Here is a 17,311-nt window from a genome sequence, read left to right as displayed (position 1 = left end):
CCCTTTCCTTCCCCTCAGAATCTCCAATGGCCCCTGCCTCCACATCAGTGATAAAGTTCTTCCATTGCTGGAATCACAATAAGTCTATAGTGGAATACCAGTGCGCCTACTCTACTCCATCGTTCATTCTCCAATCCTGAGGATTCTGGGATGGTAATGCACACTCTGCCTCTAATTGAGAGGGGCTAAGATCCCATGGGACAGATGGATGGGACTATCTTGCTTGCATTTGCAGACTCTGTTCCTTGGGATGGGCGTTGGCCCCGGGTGAGTCCAGTGAACTGGAGAGTAGGTATTGCAAATCTTTTGAGATTCAACGCCCAACTGGCATATGGCAAGCCCAAAGATTTAAGTCTTTCATACATAAACCTATCAATTCTATTAGTAACTATAGGTTCAAATATAAGGAGCCGAAGACCCATGTGTAGGGAAACCAGAGTGAGTACACTCTGTCACACTGGGGCACATGAATTCCAAAGTAGGGCCCACTGACAGGGTGTCAAACTCCTGAGCTGTCAGCCTCAGCTATAATGTCTGGATGAGAGCCGTGAGGAGTCCTGCCATTTGAGGCAATATTTACTGTGTCAGTCAATGAGATTGTGCTGAGACATGCATAAGCATTACCTCTGGAAAGACTCCCAGACTCACTGTGAAGTCTCTTAGCATATAAGCATTTGTCTTTACTCTTTCCTCCTTTTCACCAAGGTCTCTTTCCAGTTGTACCATTTCTTAGTAATTCAGTTTACATGCTGAGTTCACAATGGCTTCATTACTATCCCTCTTCTTCAAGCTCCTATATCAGTTTTCAATGACCTTCTACCTCAATTGTTAGTCAATTGTAATTAGGAAGACTAACCATTTAATTTAATTAAGGATTACAGATATTTTGAGTACGGTCCTAGAAATAGTTTAATTTTCCCACGAAAAACCACACTTGCTTCCCATTCGCCTTTATTTCAAGCAAATAGCCTATATTCACTGTAAGCCAACAGTATAAACGGTAAAAACCAATTCCCTTTACTTTAGGAAAATGGGTACAACTCCCAGGATTTAGATCTGGATCTTCTCCACTTTTAAATCTAGACCATACAGTCTCATGCTACAGTTTGTACCCCAGAGCTTTTGAATATTTTATAAGCTGCAAAACACAGGCGAAGTTTATAGAAGTAGAAGTCAATGACTACAAGCATAATAGTACATCAAGTGTATGTTGGGAGCACAAATAATGAGTGGTTCCATCTCTGGGCTTCATTGACCAAGGGAAGCAAAGATGCATAAAGACTTTAAAGTACAAGAAGTATCCCACTCAACCAGAGAGAACACGTATAGAATGAGCATTATGGGAATTTTACTTGCTTCCATTAATCGGCTGATTTTCAGTTCACCTGTTTCTCTCTTGAAGTTCAGACAATTGCTTGAGAAATGATTTCAGGGAGCACAGACACTTTTCAGGCAGTGGAAAATTTTGTATGATATTGTAATGGTATATATATGCGATTATGCATTTGTAAAAATTCACAGAACCATGCAACACAAAGTGTGAACCTAAAATAACCTGAGGGGTAAGCGGCTGTGGCTCAAGTAATTGAGCTCCCATTTACCACATGGAGGAACTGGTTCAATCCCGGGACATCCTGGTAAAAAAAGAAAAGGGCATCCCAGACCTGTGTGGTGAGGAGAGGCAGAGGTCCCGGTGCAGTTAAGTGACGCACCAAAATGACAATGATGTTAGCAGATTAAAAAACAAATAAAGTAGCCTGTGGACTTTATTAATAATAATAATATATCAATATTGTGTAAAATGTATCCCACCAATGCAAAAGATATGAATAGGAGAAAATGCCCATTAATGTATTGGAGGGTGTATATGGAGAGAACTTTCTAGGCAAATTTTCTGTAAATCTAAAAGTGTTCTAAGGATAATTTATATTTAAAACACATACACACACACACAAGTTTTCCAGCAATTTCTGTTTCTCTGGGAATGCTCCCACGTGTATTTATTGATAACGTCTCTCAAGGGCAGGGTCAATGCCGTTTGGTTGGTGTCCTAGGTGATGAGGGCCTGGGCAGTCAGAAGGTGGGTTTAAGTGAAGGTGTCCACGTGGATCAGAATGTCAGCACTGTACGGATACTGATATAGAAAAAAAACATATCTATTACTTTCACACAAGATATTTGATACTCCTTTTCATGAGAGTCCAAGATGTATTTGAGGTTTGTCTTGTAGAAACCTGGCTGTGTTTCAGCCACTCACTTCCCATCTCTGTACATTCACGTGCAAGCACTTAAAAAGGAAGCTCATTTTTAATCCTTCTCTCTGAGTTTTCTTAACCATAAGCCTCACTCATAACATTGTAACAGGTCTTCCTTTGGACTTCATTCTAGAGCAACATATTCAGAAATTATTTTTGAAATCGCTAGTGACTGGCATATTAATATAAAATGGTAATGGGTAGTAACTTGCAATAATTTCTTGCTCTCTGCCATGTAGTTTTTCGATGCTTTTCATGGGTTATCCCATTTAAACCTCAGCCTAAACAAGAATGCCAAGAAAACAATGATATGATTTGTTGGCTATGGTGTACCATATTACATGTATATACACACACACAAAGTATGTGTATCTGTACACATATATTTGCATTTATGTATGCATATCTGAGTTCTTGTGCATTGTAATATAAAATAAATTGGCTTTGTTAAGAAACAGGTCTAACTTTGAATACTGTCTTTCTTTTTTACTAACTGTATGTCCTCTCTGAGTCTTGTTTTCTCCATTCTTATATAGTGAAATTACGACTAGATATCAACATTCATTTGAAATCACATGAGGTAATGCAGGCAAGACACTATATATTGGCTGGTGCTTTGTACATACATGTTTCTTTCCTTTCTCAAGATTATTTACATACTTGTATATATAATTGTATGTAGTGTTTAGTAAAATATTATATGCCTCTGGTTGCCTAAGATAGAGTATTTGAACTGCAACCCTCATGAGAAGCAGTGCCCGGTTGCAGAAAAATATGGTCTGTCGCGCTAGATGGTGAAGTTTGAGAAAACTGCTTTTTACTAGTTGTGCCTCGTATCAATCCAGACAACAAAATTCATCTTATTATGTGAAGGTAAAATTTAAATATTAGAAATACAAAATGTTATGGGCTTATATTCCTAAGATATTTTTTAAAAAAGGATTCTGGATGCTACCCTTTTTCAGTAACTTTCATTTGTGAGACTATCTTTAAATACATCAAAAAAGAAATAACAATAATAGGTGGTGTCTTTTATGAAAAACCACAAAGAGTTGTAGGGACAGCAACCCCAGTATAGCTCCACCTCCTCCTAAAATAAAAGTTCTGATCATAATCTAAATCTCCATCCATTGAAGGTCAGGCTGCATTAGGGGCCAGGCAGAGGCTGTGGGGGCTCCATGGTCTGAGGGTGACTGGGTGAGTCTGATCTTCTTTCCTTTCAGAGTGAGTGCCCACCTGTCCGGAGGCTGGAGTGCTCCATCAGGCAGGTTTGAGGAAAGCCACAGAATCTGGTTTTAGAAGAACAGGAAAAGCAAAGCAACTACTCTTGGAGTCTCCCAATAAGTTAAAATGTTCTACATGCAAATGAACTCGTAAGGGACAACCTTGCTTTCCACCTTCTCATAGATATGTCATATCTCTGAGAAAAATATTTTTCCACAATAGCCTAATTCCCACCGTATACATACATACATACATACATACATATATCTACCTTTTTCCAGATCGAAGAAGTTCAAATCCTTCATTTATTTTTTCAAAAGGCAAAACATGGGTTATTAATGGATCCAGTGGAAACTTTTTGGCCAAAAAATCAGCTACAAGTTTGGGGACAGAATCTTTACTTTTAAAGCCTAGAAAACAAGAAGACATCATTGGTAGATTCAGGAAGTGTTAAAGAGTATAACTGGTGGGAGACATTTCAAAGAGAATTAAAATCAAAGTGTATAAAATGAGCTATATTCCACATACTGCTATTACTCGGGTTAATAACAGATGATGTGCTTTAATATACTGTTGCAGTGATTTTACTGTTTTTGTTGTTGCTTAACCCCCTTAAATTAGGGCCCTTCATTATCAGCTCTCTCATTGAGGAATTCTAGTACAGATGATTATGTGCAAATGCAGGGGTCAATTTAGCAGTTGTCTAAATTTGAGCAAAAGTTGCAGAAATGGACTATTGCTATGGATTTTTTTCAGTCCTACAGAATATTTCAGTTTATTTTACAGCCACCAGTATCTAAAGAATTTTTGCTATAGTCCCTACCTAGTTAATTGGGATATCAGAAATTGTGTCTTGAGAGTTTCAGTCTGCACTAGTTCCACATCTATTTGATTGGAGACCAAAAATGCATCAGGACTTCTAATTTATCTTCGACCACATTGTTTTTCAAAACTGAACATTGTCATTTATAACACAGAACAAAAGCTGACTTTAATAGTAATTAATAATAATTAACTTTAACTACATACCACCAAAAATTGCCCCTTTCCAGGTACGTCCAGACAACAGCAAAATAGGGTTCACGGAGAGATTTTGGGAAGATGGAGGCACCCCAATAATGACACTCATGCCAAATGCCTCATGACAGCATGACAGGGCCTCAAGCTGGAATGAAATTATTTTTAGCATTATTAAAATAGGTTCTCTGATAGTATCTCTTCGTGATACCCTACAAAAATTCATACAGTATCGACCTAGCTTTTGAGTACTTCAAAGACAGGTTATGTCTTTTGATTTTCTGTCCACCTTTTTGCATATATTAATGGCTGTGACATGAGAGAAGACACAAAGTATTGTTGGGTGAGAGAACTTATGGATGTAATTATCTGTACACACTTTTTTTGTTAAAATGTATTAACGAGGCAAACATCATTAAATATAGATGAAGTTGCTTCCTCAAAAGGGGAAATATTTCATCATCATATGAACCTTAGGACATCCATGAGGAGGTTAATCATTTCTTAATTATTTATTTAGCAGGCAGCTTTGACCTTGTACTTAGATCAGGTATTTTGATGGTGTACAAGATGTTTTGTCAATTGCGTCATTAAAATTTGCCTCTTGTCCAATGGATGCACTTATTTATATTGGATTCTTATTTCATTGTTCATCTCTAAATTGTACTTTTTGTACATGTTATTTTTATCTCCCGAAAGTGTATATTGGTTTTACTCTAATCTTCACCTCTTATTCTAGTATCTCAAAAGACAATCCAGAAGTCCTTGTCCTCTGAAGTTCTGAGTATACTCTGTAGAGAGAAAATGGTTTAGGATTCCACAAGAATGTGGACTTCTCAATCCTTCGGGCTTGACATATGATTTAGAAGATCAAACATCCGTAGAACTTGTGGTTATCAGACATTTGTCGCCATCAAAGAAAGCATGATCTATGTCTATGTGCGAATACAGGAGAAAAATAATAGAAAAGATCCCAAGGAAACAAACTGCCATCTTACAAAAGTTGGATTCTCTTGGAAGTTCAGTTGTCAGTGGGATATTGTCCCAGATCAAGACTGCAAAAATCAGTACTCTTTGGGCATTCCCGCTCAGCAAGAACGCTGCTGGAGCTTACTTGGGTAGCTCAACTTTGTCAGTAGGTTCTAGAGAATTCTGGTTATGTGAGATGTATTTGGAGACATGGTAGTCATCACAATAGATGATACTTGTATTTATTTGAAAGTAATATTATGAGCATTATAAACATAATGTAAGCACTTAAAGATTGGAAATAGTGTTTTATTATAGCACCCAGTGAAATTAACTGAGTTTTACCCCTATCCAGGTAGCTCAGTTTTCATATGCATGTAATAATATGTAATGCCATTTTATGCTTGTACTGATTGTGAGAAATGTATGCTTTTTAACGTTATTGTACATACTTGTATTGCTATTAGATATGTTTGCATTAAATTTGTTTGATAGGAAAATCTGTCAGTCCTTTTTAGGTTTCAGTCCCACACATGGAGATTGGATGCCGATTAAATCACAAGCCCTAAGGTACCTGCTTTGAGAATATATAGTGATGCATTACATGGTAATTATTTTTGGGCTTATATGTTTTTACAACCTATTTTATTTTTACTGTATTTGTTCATTATTCCATTAGTCAAAGTATTCTTGTAAAAAGGAATATATTTATTAAACAAAAAAATTATTGTAACATTTTTGTTAAGTATGTGTGGAAAATAAGAACTCAGTTTGAGAATAGATTTTGTATTGTTTATATTATCTTAAGTTTGAATTTTTTTACTAACATTTTATAAGAATATATTTATAATGACTTAATATATAATAAACTGTACATGGAAACCATGATGTGAGATATGTTTGCTGAACTTCAGCAATGAAAGTTTCCTTTCAAAGCAATTTGATATTATTTATGAACTCCAAAAAAGATACTAATTTTGTTTGTAAACCTGTCTGTTCTTCTGGCATGTTTGTATTAAATTTAAAGAGTTAAAATTGATAATACTCAAATAAATTAAATTAGGGCTTTGATTCCACCATGTCATTAGGGTGTAACTCAGGGTTGAGTCCCTGACCCCTTGGTGGGCTGAAAGAAACAGACACATGGAAGATACAGAAAAGGAGAGAACTTGGTCATTTTGGTCCTCCTTGTGACAGAAAGGAGAAGGCATAAACGCTAAAGCCTTGGGGAAAGCTGAGCCATTCACCTGATAGTTTGCAGTTGAGGAGACCAGAGCCTTCTGCCGCAGAGAAGGCCACACAAAAGCAGGAATCCTCCAGCCTACAGCTGAGACAGGAAGAAGCTGGGCCCATGAAGCCTTTAGAGGAAGGCTGAACCATTGCAGAGATCAGCATCAACTCACTTCAACATGTGGCAATTGACTTTGGTGAGTAAGGTACCTCTTATGGTACCTTGAGTTGGAGTCTTTAGGACATTGTAACTGTAAGCTTTTACCCAAATATATACCCTTTATAAAAACCAACAGATTCCTGGTACTTTGCATCAGTACCCCTTTGGGTGAGTAATACACTTTAAATAATGAATGAAGTAATCATAGGTAAGAAACAGGAGATAGAATATTGCAATTCATAATTTAATAAGAGTACTTTTAAGTGATATTTATATTTTGTTTTTTAAAAATATACCCTCGATTTCAGAAGCACAAATCAACGTTTGTCATGTACGTACCATAGTGCTGATCTGACCAACGGCTTCAAATGAAAAGTCCACGCCACCTCCGGTCATTTCCTTCAGCACCTCATGGATGGGTTTCTTGAAGTCCTGAGGGTTGATGCACTCAGTGGCCCCCAGCTCTTTGGCCTTTGCAAATTTGCCTTTGTTGATATCCACCCCAATGATCCTGGCCGCTCCAGCTGCCTTACAGCCGATGACAGTAGACAAGCCAATTCCTCCAAGGCCAAACACAGCACAGGTGGAGCCTGGGGTGACCTTTATTTTCAGACAGGACAAGAGCGGATTAAGTAATGATTGTTAGCAACAGTCTAAGCTGGATAAAGTGTTAACCCTCGGTCTTTATCCAGAAGTACTTGGACTTCTCTGTCCACCCTGCTGAAGTATGAACAGCTTGTTTGTCTCTGATAACCTGGTCAATTCTTTAGGACATGCTCTCAATTCCTTCTGGGGCCACATTCTACCCATAATCATATCCCAAATTCTATAGATTATATCAGTGCTCTTATGGTTTTAGGAGGAAATCTGTCACTTAATTTAGAGCAATTACCCATGATTCTTAGGGGAAAAGGTCTTTTTGGCACTCTGAGTATATGTGGAATTATTGTCTTTTGTCATTCCTACTTTGGCAACGTTGACTGCAGATCCATAACCAGTAGAAAATGCACAGCCAATGAGGCAGACTTTTTCTAGTGGCGCAGCTGCATCGATCTTGACCACAGAAGTCTCATCCACCACTGTGTACTCAGAGAAGGAGCTGGTGGTGACAAAGTGGTGGATGGGCTTCCCTCTGCAGGTGAACCTGGTGGTGCCGTCCTGCAGGGTCCCCCGAGGGTTGATCAGGCTGGTCAGTATAACACAGAATCAGAAGAAGAAGGGCATGAGAAAGGAACTTTCCTGATGTGGAAACTCATTAGCCCTACATGTAAACTGTAAGAAACCTACTCTATTTTCCTGCAGTAGTTGGCTTCTGGGTGTTTGCAACAGGCACATTCTTCACACTGGGGAAGACCCACTGGGATGACTTTATCACCTGAAGGATGGTAAAGCAATGTAATATTAAATTTCTATCCAAGAATTAATAGAACAGGAAATTAAGCATAAATATATATATTACAGGCTTATGTTCTGGAAAGATCTCCCAAGAAATAGAGTGAAATCACTACTATTTCATTGGCGATTTTTTAACCAATTTTTTTTTTAATGGTCCTGAAGATCCCAAAAAGAATGCATATATGGGAAACAACATGAATTATTATTATTTTACTCTATGAATAATTATCTTTTACCACATGTAGATTGTTATTAGGGCTTTTTCCATTTCATCTCACTTCATCTTTAATTAATTGTTAAATACTCTCACTCTAAGCATTAATATAAATTTTAGTTGTGTGATGACCATCATAATGGTGATATGATATTTTGTAATAGTTTGGGTTATAATAATATTGAGGGTTTAATAACAATGGATTATAAAGCTCTTGCTTATGTTACTAGGAAGTAAATGCTTAACTTTTGTTTAGTACTTTTAAAGGAATACTAAATGGTAAGGGAAATAGGAGGAATTTGCAAAATTTCTCTGCATACTTCAATCATTCCTAGAACAGGCACTTTCTTGTAGAATAAGAAAATTTGGTGTACATTTTGGCAGATAATTAAGTTTGTGAATTATCTCTTTTTTTCCTATGGTGGAGGGAGCAGGGATAAAAGGAAGGGTGTCATTTTATTACGTATATATATATATTTTTCACTGTCTTCAAAATGGTTTTATTTTTTTAATTCATTTTTTTAAATATTACATTAAAAAATATGAGGTCCCCATATACTCCCAACCCCCCTCACCCCACTATGCCCCCCATAGCAACATTCTCCTCCATCATCATGCCACATTCATTGCATTTGGTGAATACATCTCTGAGCATCGCTGCACCTCATGGTCAATGGTCCACATCATAGCCCACACTCTCCCACGTTCCATCCAGTGGTCCATGGGAGGACCTACAGTGTCCGGTAATTGTCCCTGCAGCACCACCCAGAACAACTCCAAGTCTCGAAAACACCTCCACATCTCATCTCTTCCTCCCATTCCCCACACCCAGTAGCCACCATGGCTACTTTCTCCACACCAATGCTACATTTTCTTCTATTACTAATCACAATAGTTCATTAATAGAATATCAGTAAGTCCATTCTAATCCATATTCTATTCCTCCATCCTGTGGACCTTGGATTGGTTTTGTCCATTCCACATCTATGTCAAGAGGGGGCGTAGATTCCACATGGATGCTGGATGCAATCCTCCTGCTTTCAGTTGTAGGCACTCTTGGCTCCATGGTGTGGTGGTTGACATTCTTCAACTCCATGTTAGTTGAGTGGGGTAAGTCTAATAAACCAGAGTGTAAGGAGCCAAAGTCCATTGAGGCTCAGGGCCTGGCTATCATATGGTCAGTCCAGAGATTCAGAACCCCTGGGTATATCTTAAACCAACATCATTTTTTTCTGTTCATGGGTCAGGTAAATATTTGGTAAGGAAGGGGTTATATATACTGGCTAAGGAAATTTTAAAAATAAATATAATTTTTACTTTCAATCAACCATGCGACCTCTTCCATACAATCCAAATAATGATTGGACTAAACACATTTGATAATCTTTAGGTGGATTTGATAGCATAGAAATTTTCTATTGAATTCACCCTTACCTCTAAATTATTCATCTGTATCAGTACAAAATGCAATTAGTATAAATTAAATGCTAAAAATAAATATTTAGTTAGTATTTATAATCAGGCATTTTTAGGTCTGGTTAAAGTAATAAAATAGATGCTCTTCCAGCAGGATTCTTTCTGCCCTGTCTCCTCCCCTGTCTGTTTAATTAGTTCCATGTTCAAGAAGGGAGGCCACATAGGAAGAGGAATCAGTGGACAGACTCCACTGCTGGGGCCTGGAGCAGATCTTTTTCCTTCCCCTGCCTCAGTTTCCTCATCCACAGTGTATGACCTTGTGAGATCTGAACAAAGCCCCCTCTCGATTTGGAGGTAAAGTGGACATCACCATCCCAGCATCCACAGGATGGAGGAATAAAATATGGATTAGAGTGTATTTACTGGTATTCTACTAAAGAACTATTGTGACTAGCAATGGGAGAAATTTAGCATTGATGTGGAGAAAGTGGCCACGGTAGTTGCTGAGGGCAGGGAGAGGGGTGAAGAGATGTGATATGGGGCATTTTCGGGAATTGGAGTTGTTCTAAATGATATTGCAGGGAAAGATGCTGGACATTATATATCCTGCCATAACCCACTGAGTGTACTGGTAGAGAGGGTAAGCTACAATATAAACTATTATCCATGTGGTGCAGCAGTGCTCCAAAATGTATTCACAAAATGCAATGAATGTGCCACAATGATGAATGAGGTTGTTGATTTGGGATGAGTAAGAGTGTTGGGGTGTGGGGGCTGTGGAACCTTTTATAATTTTTAGTATCTATGCATCTTTAAAAAAATACAATAAAAAAAAAAGTTAAAAAAAAAAAAGATGCATTCCCTGAGTGTAATTCCATTACCTGGTTTGACTGCAGTCACCCCCTCCCCAATGCTCTCCACTATGCCGGCTGCCTCGTGGCCTAAGATCACAGGAAGTGGAGTGAGCAAATCCCCACTTATCACATGGTCATCTGAATGACAGATCCCTGTGGCCACCATCTGTTGGGGAAATGTAGAGTAATTCGATTCAGATAAATAAATGTATGATCCACAGATAGACTTAATGTATCCAGTTCCCTAAAGTTGGATTTCTAGAGTTTTCAGAATTTTGCTAATGCCTACTTTTCCCAATTAAAAAACATTCCGTTAATCCTTGAGATTATTTAGTCTGAAATTATCATTCCCTATCTTTTCTTACATTAGACAATTTGGCATAATTGCAAAATAATTGTTTCTGTAACATGTAGGTCTTATATAATATACACTAATGCATGCTCTCTATAGAGCTTTCATATTATCACCCAGAAAAGAGTCCTTCATATTCTAACATCAACCATTATGAAATATTGGTATATCTCCTTTTATACTTAATTCCTCTAAAAACACGTAAGTTCTTTCTATATTTCTCAGAATAATACTGTTTCATTTTATTGGAATCACGTTGATCAATTTAACAATTTTAAGGACATGTATTATTAATACCTTTCCTGACAATAAATGTAGTTCCATTGTAATGATTACCACAATTTGTGTAAAAATCTTCTCAATGGATTTTTTGTTGTTTCTACTTTTAATATACTTAGACTTTTAAAGACAAAAAATAGAGACAGAAAATGGTTTCACCTTAATACGAACTTCATAGGCCTTGGGGGGTGCGACCTCCACCTCCTCGATGGACAAGGGTTTCTTTAGCTCCCAAAGCACAGCTGCTTTGCATTTTATTACCTGGAAAATGGAACACAAAATAATAACTGTTTTCACTCAATGTTGAAGTTAGGGACTTTGTCTTTCCAACTTTGTATTGCCACATTTACCCCAAGTCTAGAACAAATAACTGCTGTGTTGAAATGGACAAGCTCTGGTCAAAAAAGTTATAAAAATCATTTAAAAAATTATAAAGCATTAACATAGGGAGATAGAAACAGAATTACACATAATGAGACAGTGAGACAAATTTGAATAATTTTTTCTAGGTTATTTTGGCATTTCTTTTTTTATCCTCAGATATTTATTCTTAATATATTCTAATACTGACCTGCGGTGTGCTCTTGACCCAAAATTGTTGGCTTCTATATGAAATTCTGAGTCACTGTTATTTCATTGATATTGCAGAAATTTTTCCATTCATTTAAAACTTGCCACCTTCTTGCTCAAATTTTGATTATGGCAAAACAATCTGAATTTATGATAACAGGTAGTATGTGCTTTCTGCATAGGAAAACTTTTTTTGTCTCACGTTTTCCTGTTTGCCTTTTTATTATTAATATTATTATTTTTCCCTTCCTACCTCTTGTGTGTGATTCTAGTTGCTTTACTCATTTGGGACATTGCTTTTGCCTACTGCTTTATTATCTGATTTATGTGTAGCATCTACTTTTAGAGATATCTGAACCAAAAAACACGAGTTAAAATACAAATGCCACATGTAAACCCACTCCCATGTGAACACGTAAATAACTCAAAATCAGGAGAACTGTGCTTGTTTGAATAGCAAGTGCAGATAGCTTAATTCCAGAAGTTCTTCAAAAGAAGAGTTAAACACATATTTTCACTGTTGTGATGGTCCTTATACCCTGTTTTCAAGGTGGGAAAGGTTGTATAGATCAAGTGCTTCTGTAATAGATAAATGACTTCCTGCATATATGATCAAATCAATTCAATGGGAATTTTTTCCTTTGAAATTAATTTCCATTATTTGTTTCTGAAATATTGCCAATTTTCAGGCTTTGTGCTAAGGCCAATATCACGATAACAGAGGACTTGGAAAATGGGCACTGATTGCTGTAGATCCTGAGTATTGGTACCTATGAGGTGACAGCCTCCCTGTGGCTTTTTCGGGCACTTCTATACTTGACCTTTAACCTTACACAGATGCTAGCAGGCTGCAACTATCGGAATACTAGCCTTATTTTACAGATGAAAATAGTGAGAGTAAATAGACTGAGCAGTTTTCCCAAAGTCGTAAATCAGGCTGTTTCAGGATTAAGATGCCTCTATCATTATCTTTTTGTTTCCACATAACTCATTTAAATTACGGTTTTTGAATATGTAGGAAGTTTTTTTCCCCCAAACATCTCAGTTTAAACGTGTCGGATTATAACCCCGGATCCCAGTACTTCCATCGACCAAAATCCCTTTGTAACTAAGCTGTTGGATGCCGACCACAGCGTCGTCCCTGGGCTCACCAAGGGAGAGCAGACAGGGACATCACCAAGAGTCAGTGCCCTTTTGCCCATCACACACAACTGGAGCATGATGGAGGGATTAAGATAAGTTCTTGAGTGAAACATTTCTAATTTTGGTTTACAAATTAGTCATGATAGACTTGGAGAAACTCTCACTCCAAAATAAAGCATATTCATTTAAAAGAAGAAGACAAATATTAATTGATAAAGATTATGCATATTCTGGTACAGGCAATGGGAATAGCCTTTTTCACTGTTGGTTAGGATTGCATATTTCAGTATTTATTGTTTCTAATGGATATACAAAATTTAAATTATTGATTAAAATCTGTATCCATTTATTTATTATGCGATAAATTATAAAATTTATATTTATTTATTATGTAATAGAGAAAATATTTCCAAATAAAATATTTTTTCTTACTTTTCCTGCTGTGCTCATGTTGTTGTTTTCTTCTCTGCAGACCAGGGACTGGTGAACTCTTGTGGACTTTCTCCCTGTTTGAGGACACAGAGCAGATATATTGCCAGATATTTTGTTTGCATTAGTAACACGTAATTCTGTGCATGTGACCTGGGTTTTATAAGCCACACCTACCAATTATTTATCAGACCAAGTTGAATCATTTATGAAGTACACAGAACCAGTATTCAAAACTGAACTTTGTTCACAATAAGCCAATTTCAGAAACAATATCTTGATTGCATTAGGTTCAATATTTCCACGCAAAATTTAATCTCTCTTCAACCTACTTCTTCTCTCTCCCCAATCTCACAAAGCTAGTTTACAATTCTGGTTTTTCTTTGTCTGCATTAAACTCCATTTTCCAATCCATTTGTTGCAGGTAGACAGGGAGGTGAAGAAGCAGGACAGATGAGGCAGGGCAGAGAGAGCCAGCAAGCTGAGGAAGGTGCTGGATTCAGCAGCCTCTTTTTAGGAGCAGGAAAGTTTTAAACCCAGAAGGTCACAGCAAAGGGGCTCTCTGTCCTGGTATTTCTGCTCTCGGCAATACCAGTCAGCACTGACTGATGGCCTCCCCATGTCAGGTAGTAATCCATGTACTAAGGGGAAGGCAAAGCTGATTAAGAGACGAAACCTACCCAGAGCCAGAGGCAGTGTGGGGCAGTAGCTGTGTTCATGGCCTTTGGGTCTGGACAGACCCTGTTCCTTAGAGGTTTTCTGAACAAGGACACACAGTTTATCTGGTTCGTGTCTTGGTTTCCTTATTTCAAAGATGATCATGAATAATAGTACCCATCTCACAGGACTGTTTGTTGAATAAATGAGAAAATCCTTAAAGCACTTTTTATCAAGTCCAGCAGAAAAGAAAACCCTCAATAAGTGTAGGTTACAATTATTATTTCTAAAAGAAAGGCCACAGTCTATTGGCAATAGTACAGACCCGCAACTAAGTCTTTTCATGTCAGCTGCCTGGAAAGTACTGTGTATTAGCTATAAGGTAGCAGTTTGGTAGCAGAGGGGTGGGAAGTTGTTGCTGTGCTCAGAATAAAGTAACCTTCGTTTTAAAAGGAGGCTTTTTAGAGGAGCAGGCATTCAAACTATGCTTTGCATTATCTTGCAAAACAGAGAAAAGTCCACACTTTGGCATTTTTGTTGTCTTAGATTCCTAGTAACTGGTATGTTTAGGGTGTGCAGAGAGTCGGACTTTGAATTCTTTTATCAACACTTAGAAGTGCTGTAACACATAGTACATACAGTTATTTGATTGAATATTATCTGTCTCATGGATATTTTAGCATGGCAGGACAAATCTCACTATTATTTTACTGGGAACAATTTCATGGGTTGCTCATGCAAAGTCAGGAATGTTTTATGACATAGTTGTTGCAAGTTACACAAAAACTGGAAACCTTTTCCCCAGCATAGAGGCGAGTGAGGTCCTATGATTTCAGGGTGTTGCTAATTAGGGAAGGTTTGAGGAAAGTGGAAAGTCCCTAACCTGGGTCTGGCTTTCAAGTCCCTTCACCACCTTACTCTAAACGGCTCATTCACCTAGCCCGTCTTTATTATCACGTTATTAAGAAATGTGCATCTTCATCGTCCCATAAATCTGAGCCCATTCGACTCTAGACCTTGCTCACCCTGTTCTTCTACACAATTTCTTACCCCTTGTATCCATTAAATTTGACTCAAATTGAGACCCAGGTCAAGACCTGCTCATGGAGATGTGTCACTCCATCTCGCAGTCACCCCAGCCTGCATCCCTTTAGCACCAGCATCCCTCTCCTGGCACTGGGACCCCTTCCCTTTTATTGCTCCCTGTGTTTGCTGTGGAGATCAATCTCTTAAACTCTTCTAGAAATTTCTTGTCAGAGGTCTTATATTTAATATGTATATCTTCTTTGGAGAGATGTCTATTCATCTATTTTGCCCAGTTATAAACTGGTGTGTTTTTCTTTTACGCTGTTAAGTAAAAGCCTTTATTTACTCTGGATATTAAGTTTTTTAGGACCTGTGATTTCCAAATATTTTCTCTGATTCTGTAAGTTGTCATTTTACTTTCATGGTTAAATATTTTCAAGGATAAACATTTCTAATTTTGATGAGGTTCCAATTTCCTATTTTTCCTTTTGTTGCTGGGCTTTGGGTGTACAGTCTTAGAAACCATTAGCCAATATAAAGAGGCTTTCTTATATTTTCTTCTCGCAGCTTGACAATTCTGGCTTCTATGTTTAGATTCTGGCCAATTTTGATAATGTTTTTGTGTATGCTATGAGCCAGGTCCTTCTTTTTTGTAAATTGATAACCAGTTTTCCCAGCACCATTTGGTGAACAACCATCTGATTTTTCATTTCTTGTGTCTGTAAACACTACAGGTTTTGGGTGTTGCTCTTGTGCCCCACCTATCTGATGAATTCATTTATTAGCTCTAGGAACTTTGTTGCTGCTTTTTCTGGATTTTCTGTGGATAGGATCATATCATCAGCATATAGGGAATGTTTTATGTTTTCATCTCCAGTGTGGATCTGTTTTAATTTTTTCTTTCCTAGTTGCTCTGGGAAGAACATCGAGTACAGTGCTTATTAACAGTGGAAATGATGTGGGCTATGGGTCTAGGCTGTTCATCTCTTCATAGATAACCTAAGCAGTCTGTGTCCTGACCTGTGGGTGTGGGACTGTGAGAGGCTGCACCCTGCCCTTGGTGACCATGGCAACGACTCCAGTTCTGGAGAAACAGTTTAGCAATGCAAACTCTAGAAACTTTAAATATTCAGCGAAAATGAGAACCAAATGTGCTAAAAACTTATCTAGAATGTATGAAATCCATGCTAAAAGCCTACCTAGGATGTGGAAGATATATGCTAATTCAAGCCTATTGAGCACTGAAACAAAGAACAGTTTGGCCCTTCCTCTGTGTAAATGGAATTCAAAAATCTTGTTCTGGGCTCAGGTTTGAAACAGAAAGCTCCCGAGTCCTGCCGGCCATCAAGAAATCATTTTTTCCTTCTCAAAATCATTCTTGAGTCCTGGTCTTTCTATACGCAAATAATTGAACCTCTCTTGTCTTCTACAACAGTTACAGTGGGCATCCTTATCTTGTTCCTGATCTTAGTGAAAGCTTTCCTTCTTTCATTGTTAAGAAAGGATGTTAACTGTGGGCTTTTCATATATGCCCTTTGTCATGTTAAGGAAGTTTCCTCCTCTTGTGTTCTAAGTGTTTTTATCAAAAAGGGGTGATCTATTTTGCCAAATACATTGTCTGCATCAATTTTGATGTTCATGTGCTTTTCCCCTTTCTTGTTTTAATGTGATGTGGTACATTAATTAATTTTGTTACACTGAACCGACCTTTCATATGAGATGGAAATCCTACTTCAAAATGGTGCATAATCCTTATAATACAGTAGTTGAATTCAGTTTGCTAGTATTTTGTTGTGGAATGTTGCATCTACATTCATAAGAGATATTGATCTGTAGTTTTCTAGTTTTCTGTTCTTATAGTATCTTTAACTGGCTTTGTTATGAGGATGATACTGGCCTCATAAAATAAATAGGGAGTGTTCCATCCTCTTCAATTTTTGGGAAGAGTTTGAGTAGAATTGGAGTGAAGTCTTCTTGGAATGCTCAGTAGACTTCACCTATAAGCCGTCTCGTCCTTGGCTTTTCTTTCTTGTGAGGTTTTTGATGACTGTTTTAATGTCTATTCTAATGACTGATTTATTGAAATATTCTATTTCTTCTTGCATCAACTTAGGTAGTTTG

At 37.5% G+C, this 17,311-nt stretch overlaps 1 protein-coding gene and 1 non-coding gene across 3 annotated transcripts; both read right to left on the bottom strand.

The window, feature by feature from the left end:
* Window positions 1–1,967: 1,967 nt before the first annotated feature.
* On the bottom strand, window positions 1,968–13,621 carry LOC101415436 (all-trans-retinol dehydrogenase [NAD(+)] ADH1B-like). 2 transcript variants are annotated; one of them, XM_071215511.1, is made up of 10 exons: window positions 13,511–13,621; window positions 11,525–11,626; window positions 10,762–10,900; window positions 8,143–8,230; window positions 7,822–8,041; window positions 7,195–7,455; window positions 4,509–4,644; window positions 3,751–3,889; window positions 3,492–3,544; window positions 1,968–2,134 (listed from the first exon to the last, which is right to left on the bottom strand). In XM_071215511.1, exons 1-10 carry the CDS (start codon window positions 13,526–13,528, stop codon window positions 2,118–2,120), a joined length of 1,173 nt encoding a protein of 390 aa, XP_071071612.1. In that variant the 5' UTR covers window positions 13,529–13,621; the 3' UTR covers window positions 1,968–2,117. The 2 variants fall into 2 exon arrangements, with proteins under 2 accessions (XP_071071612.1, XP_058151022.1); XM_058295039.1 differs by lacking the exon at window positions 3,492–3,544.
* On the bottom strand, window positions 12,973–13,223 carry LOC111764992 (small Cajal body-specific RNA 6). The gene has a single exon (XR_002797464.2). It is a non-coding gene; the product is annotated as a small Cajal body-specific RNA 6 (non-coding RNA).
* Window positions 13,622–17,311: the final 3,690 nt, after the last annotated feature.

Source organism: Dasypus novemcinctus, chromosome 1 (genome assembly GCF_030445035.2).
Source record: "Dasypus novemcinctus isolate mDasNov1 chromosome 1, mDasNov1.1.hap2, whole genome shotgun sequence".
In the NCBI taxonomy this organism is placed as follows: domain Eukaryota; kingdom Metazoa; phylum Chordata; class Mammalia; order Cingulata; family Dasypodidae; genus Dasypus; species Dasypus novemcinctus.
This window is presented reverse-complemented; position numbering and strand designations above follow the sequence as displayed.